At 55.5% G+C, this 6,291-nt stretch overlaps 1 protein-coding gene across 1 annotated transcript in view; it reads left to right on the top strand.

Annotated features, from left to right (window-relative positions):
* Window positions 1–89: 89 nt before the first annotated feature.
* SHANK1 (SH3 and multiple ankyrin repeat domains 1) overlaps window positions 90–6,291 on the top strand; it is a 59,056-nt gene continuing 52,854 nt past the window's right edge. Inside the window, exons 1-5 of the mRNA XM_042783244.1 lie at window positions 90–344; window positions 534–737; window positions 1,284–1,355; window positions 3,458–3,566; window positions 3,694–3,845. Of these exons, the coding sequence (XP_042639178.1) occupies window positions 90–344; window positions 534–737; window positions 1,284–1,355; window positions 3,458–3,566; window positions 3,694–3,845 (792 nt within the window). The remainder of the gene's footprint in view (window positions 345–533; window positions 738–1,283; window positions 1,356–3,457; window positions 3,567–3,693; window positions 3,846–6,291) is intronic.

Here is a 6,291-nt window from a genome sequence, read left to right on the forward strand (position 1 = left end):
TCCTCGGGCTGCTGGGCTGATGGCCTTCCTCGGCCCCCTCCTCCAGCCGCCTGTGATGCTGCCAGCCCTCGTGGCCCCGTGGCCCCACGATGCCCCACAGCCCTGCGTCCAGCGTGGACGAGGAACGCCACAGTGCCAGCGAGTGTCCCGAGGGGGGCTCGGAGTCCGACAGCTCCCCAGACGGGCCCGGGAGAGGCCCCCGGGGGACCCGGGGCCGGGGCAGCGGGGTGCCTGTTAGCCTGGCCTCCCTGCGAGGCCTGCAGGGCCGGTCCATGTCTGTCCCCGACGACGCTCACTTCAGCATGATGGTCTTCAGGATTGGGATCCCGGATCTGCACCAGACGGTGAGTGACTGCGGGGCTCAGGAGGACTGAGCCGGCACGGAGGGGGGTGGGCGCGGAGTGGGTGCTGGGTGCTCTCCCAGGAAGGCTCCTTGTCTGCACCCCAGCAGCCCCCCACCTGCTCCCCACCCCAGCTCAGGCTCCACCCTGGCCCCTGACACACCTTGCCCTGGCCTGCCCCTCCCCCACCAGAAATGCCTGCGCTTCAACCCCGACGCCACTATCTGGACGGCCAAGCAGCAGGTGCTGTGTGCCTTGAGCGAGAGCCTGCAGGACGTCCTCAATTATGGCCTGTTCCAGCCGGCCACCTCGGGCCGGGACGCCAACTTCCTGGAGGAGGAGAGGTTGCTGAGAGAGTACCCCCAATCCTTTGAGAAGGGGGTGCCCTACCTGGAGGTGAGGCCCACAGCCTTCCCACCCTTCATTGACTAGAGGAGTACCCCTCAACACACCCTCCAGTCCCCATCTCGTCTTGTTTCCCTGGCGGCCCCTTTTTATCTAAGATCTGAGCACGGGGAAACCTACTGGGTGATTTCGGATTTCAGTGACCTCGCTCAAGCCACTTCCCCACTCCAAGCGTCTCCTAACCCACCAAACGGAATGGGGGAGTCCCGATTACAGGGATGGGGACAGAGATCAAAAGGTCTTGCAAACGATAGATGTTCTAGAACATTCACTGTTCATCCTGCTTCTTCTCGATAACCATTGCAGTCTACATACCCCACAAGAGCCTGGCAATCTCAGAAAAGCCAGCCACCACCCCTCTGTCCACCCAGCTAAGACTCCACGGGTCTCTCCAACCCTTCCCCTCGAAGCTGAGCTGACCCCTGGCTCAGAAGGGGCCCGGAAGTAGGGGGCAGGCCCTGCTCCCCCAACTTCTCCTCCCCAGGCTCGTGATTCTGAGTATGTGTGTGTCTCCTCCCACCCGGCCCCCGGCTTCAGTTTCGATACAAGACCCGAGTTTACAAACAGACCAACTTGGATGAGAAGCAGCTGGCCAAGTTGCACACGAAGGTGAGAGAATGAGGCTTGGATGGGTTCTTGGCGCTGTCTCCCCAGAACCCTGTCTTCAACCCAGCACTCTCCCCAGAACCCCCTCCTCAACTCTCCATGTCTTCTCAACAACTCTCTGCATTCCCCACCCAGCCCACCTATTCCTTTCTCAGGACCCCTCACTTAACTTGGGGTGCCCCCTGCTGTTGGGGGCAACCTAAAGCCCCCATTCCCCCTCGTGTGCTCATGCATTGCCATTGAGTTGATTCTGACTCACAGCACCCCTATAGGACAGAACTGCCCCACAGGGTTTCCAAAACTGTCAATCTTTACGGAAGCAGACTGCCACATCTTTCTCCAGTGGAGTGGCCGGTGGGTTCCCACAGCTGACCTTTCAGTCTGCAGCTGAGCACTTAACCACTGCACCACCAGGCTCTTCTCCCCGTCATGAGCCCTTCTTACTTCCTTGTTCCACTGCTCATCCCTCTGTCCAGTCCCCCATTGCCTGGCCCCCTTCATTTTCATCCTCTGACTATCCCTTCTCATCTCCTTCCATGTATTATTCAGGGCCCCTTCCCCTGTCCCCGGCCTGTGACCCTGACACCCTGTATCTCTATGCTTAGGGGCCATTGGGACATGCCCTGCAATCCTCCAATCCCATCCCCCAAATCTCACCAAATCCAAGGGCTCACTTCCCAACCCAAGCCATATCTACCCCACTGCCTCGTTCCCCAGTCGTCCACTTACGTCCCCCTTGGCTCCCCTGATATCCAAGAGCAATGGAGGGGGGAGCTCCTTTGGTCAGAGGTGACATGAAGGGGTCTTGACATTTGGGAAGAGAGGCCCTGCCCCACTCCCCTCACACCACACATCTCACCTCTTCGTTCTCCTGAGTGTCCCGTTGCCCTGGAACTATGCTCACTCTCCCACGGGCAGAGCTGCTGCCCACGTGGCAGGCCTGACACATGTCGGCTTTCAGAGACTTAGTACCAAACAGGAAGTGTAACCTTACTTTATGAGAATAAGATGTTAATAATTTTTATATGGATCGAATGTTGAAACAGTGATATTTTGGATCTTGTGGGTTAAATATCAAACCCATTGCTGTTGAGTCAATTCCAACTCAACAGCGCCCCTAGAGGACAGAGTGGAACTGCCCACAGGGTCTCCAAGGCTATCAATCTTCACAGTGAATAGACTGCCACATCTTTTCCCAGCGGAGCAGCTGGTGGGTTCAAACCTCTGACCTTTTGCTTAGTAGCTGGGCACTTAACCTCTGTGTGCCAGGGCTCTTTGGTTCAATACCAAAGACATTAAAATCCATTTCAATAAAATGATTTCTCGTTCCTTTTCTTAAGGTGGCTACTAGGCCCCCAGCACGCACACTCTGTCACACACCACGCACACATTTACACACTCACACTCTGTCACACACCACGCACACATTTACACACTCACACACACACACACTCACGCACACAACACACACCCATTGCTATTCTCCTCCCTTGGCCTCTCTCTCTCCTGTTCCTCGTTTGCCTTTTCTTCTTCACAACCCCCGGTTGTTCCTTTGTGGTTGAAAATAGTCTGTCTGCATGCTCCATTCATGTCCCCAGAACAAAGGCCTTTTCCATAGATTGCCAGATAAGCACATTTTAAAGGACACCATCCACTCTGTGGGAGAACAATGAGGCAGTTAAAGATAGACAGCCTTGGAGACCATACAGGGCAGTTCCACTGTGTCCTCTAGGGGCACTGTGAGTAGGAATTGACTGGTTTGGGCTTTGCTTTTGTGAAGACTGACAGCCTTGGAGACCCTGTGGTGCAGTTCCACTCTGTCCTCTAGGGGCGCTGTGAGTCGGAATCGATTGGACAGCAGTGGGTTTGGTTTGGGCTTGGCTTCTGTTGATTGGAATGTATTTCCCTCTGGAAGTGATCCCCGTTGTGGGGGTGGCAGCCATTGAGTGGCTTCTAATTGCTGGCGCCCCTGCGCGTCAGAGTCCTGTGCCCCGTAGGGCTCCCAGTGGCCGAGATTTCAGAAGTCGATTCCAGGCTTTCTTCAGTCCTCCCCTGGCTGGCCTCAAACCACCAACCTTCCCGTCTTGTCTTTACCCGTGTCTCAGACGGGGTTGAAGAAGTTTCTGGAGTATGTGCAGCTCGGGACGTCCGACAAGGTGGCACGGCTACTGGACAAGGGGCTGGACCCCAATTATCATGACTCGGATTCCGGAGGTAGGTAGGGGGCTGGGGCTTGGGGTGCGGACGGTGTGGCCGGGAAACTGGGGAGCAGAGCTCGTGGCCAAGCCGAGCCCAGGGAATGAGGGGTGCGCGTGACTGGGTTCCCCCCCTCACCCGCCAGAGACCCCCTTGACGCTGGCTGCGCAGACTGAAGGATCCGTGGAGGTGATCCGAACCCTGTGCCTGGGCGGGGCCCACATCGACTTCCGGGCCCGGGATGGCATGACGGCGTTGCACAAAGCTGCATGTGCCCGCCATTGCCTGGCGCTCACGGTAAAGTTGCGAGACCCCCAGACACGCTTTCCCAGACCCCCCACCAACTTCCCACAGACCCCCTTGCCCTGCCCTTGGCCTGTGACCCTGACACCCAGTTTCTCTATGCTTGGCGCCATTTCAGACCCACCCTGCAGTCTCCAAATAGCCTCCCCCAGCTCTCAGCAAATCAGGGATCTCTCCCTCACTCCCAGCCATCTGTCCTCCCTACCTTGCAGCCCAGCCGTCAGCTCATGTCCTATGTCTGCAAGAGCAAAGCGCCCTGCGTTCCTGTCCTTCCTTCCCCTTAAGACCTTCCCGTTTGCCCCCCGGACCCCTCTCTCCACGAGCCACAGGGTTTCCATTCCCCGTCCGTGGCCTGCTCTCTCTCTCCCACTTTCTCTCTTTGTCTTTGGTGCTCCTCAAACCCTGGTTCTGTCTTTTGGGTTGGAAATAAGTCCTCCGTCATGCACCCTCTGTACAAAGCCACTTTCCACAGACCGCCAGGTAGCCCCACAAGTTGCTGGCTCCCCCATGTGTGTCTGAGTATAAAACGGCACTCCCATTTTTAAGTGGCTGATTTTTTTCAAAGTAGATTGCCAGACCTTTTTTTTTCGAGGCGCCTCTGGGTAGATTCAAACCCCCAGCCCTTTGGTTAGCAGCCGAGTGCGTTAGCTGTTCGCATCACACGGCAGGTCCGTCAGCTAGAACCAGTTGACCAGTTGCCATGGAGGCAGCTCCGACTCCTGGCACCCCCGTGAGTATCAGAGGAGAACTGGGCTCCCTAGGGTTTGCAATGGCTGATTTTTTTGCAAGTAGATCGACAAGCCTCTCTTCCGAGGCACTTTTTCTCCACGTGAGTCAGAGGCCCTCTCTCAGCCGCCCAGGGTCACCCACCCTCCTGGGCCCACCCCCTGCGACAGCTGACCCCCCCAACTCATCCCCCTCCTGTCTGCTCTCAGGCACCTACCCAGGGCACAGCCTTCTCTCCCGAGAACTTCCCCATTCACTCTGACCTAACTCAACACAGCCTGCCTCTCTCCTTGGGGTGTAGACCCCTATTCTCATCCTTGTTAGATACAGTCGAGTCCATTCCAACTGGCAGTGACCCCCCGTCACAGAGTAGAGCTGCCCCACTGGGTTTTCCAGGCCGTAATCTTTATAAGAAAAGGCGCTCTGGTGACACAGTGCCTAAGGCATGTATTTGACTGCTCACCAGAAGGTTGGTGGTTCAAACCCACCAGGCACTCCTCAGAAGGAAGACGGGGCAATCCACTTCCACAAAGATTTACTGCCTTGGAAACCCAGAGGGGGTCGCTGTGAGTCAGAGTGAACTCAATGGCAGTGGGTTTGTTTTTCCTTTAATCTATATGAGTCTTTCATCTGTGAGCTATTGGGTAGGTTTGAACCACCAACCTTGCAGTTGGTAGCCGAGGGCTTGACTGTTGAGCCATGATGGCTTCAGATCTTCCTCGTGTTCCCGTAAATACATTGCATCTGTGTCCCCAGATATAGACCTTCCATGGACACCCTGAAAACACCACCCCTCCACATGCAGCCCCCCAAACACTGGCCCTTACACATCCCAACATCTGTGCTTCCCAGCCAACCCCATCTCATCCCCCAAATACACTCCCTCCCCTCTCACATGCAGGTACAGCCCCCTGCTCAATACTGCCCCCTAAATACAATCCCGCTCCCCGTCACGCTCCCAAGCAAACCCCAAGTTGTTCATTGCTGTCCAGTTGACTCTGACTCAGCCACCCCAGACGTTAACAGACTAGGCTGGCCCCGTAGGGCTTTCTTGTTTGACATCTTTATGGAATCAAGTCACTAGGGCCTTTCTTGTGTGGTACAGCTGTGTGGGTTCAAACCCTTTAGGGTGACAGTCGGGTGCTTAACTGCTGGACCACTGTAGTTCCTTACAAACCCCATGAACCCACAAAATGCACAGTCAGCATTCAGAGACTTATTTACAAACACCCTTCCTCTCCCCAAGTCTGGGCCACTTGTCCTCTCTTCATACGTGTGCCAGTCCAGACTGACCCCCCAGAATACCTAGCTGTTGATAAATATCCCAGCTCACAAATGCTACAGGTTAATGGACCCTCTCCACCCCGCTCCAAACTCAAATCCCTCTTTTATCTATTGTTTTTTTAATAATTATATTTTTTGGTGAAAGTTTATACAGCAAATTAGGTTCCTACAAGGGCTCTGGGTTTTCATGTAACAATTTCCACACCTATGGGCCAAGGGGCTCTGGTGGTGTAATGGGTAAGGCATTGAGCTGCTGACCAAAAGGTCAGTGGTTCGAACCCACTAGGTGCTCCGCGGAAGAAAGATGAGGCAGTCGGCTTCTGTGAAGATGTATATGGAAACCCTGTGGTGCAGTTCCACTCTGTCCTCTAGGGGCGCTGTGGGTCAGAATGGACTCCATGGCAGTGGGTGTGGTTTGGGCTTTGCTTCT

This window comes from Orycteropus afer, unplaced genomic scaffold (assembly GCF_000298275.1).
Source record: "Orycteropus afer afer isolate SDZICR_OR568_19922 unplaced genomic scaffold, OryAfe1.0 scaffold00766, whole genome shotgun sequence".
In the NCBI taxonomy this organism is placed as follows: Eukaryota; Metazoa; Chordata; class Mammalia; order Tubulidentata; family Orycteropodidae; genus Orycteropus; species Orycteropus afer.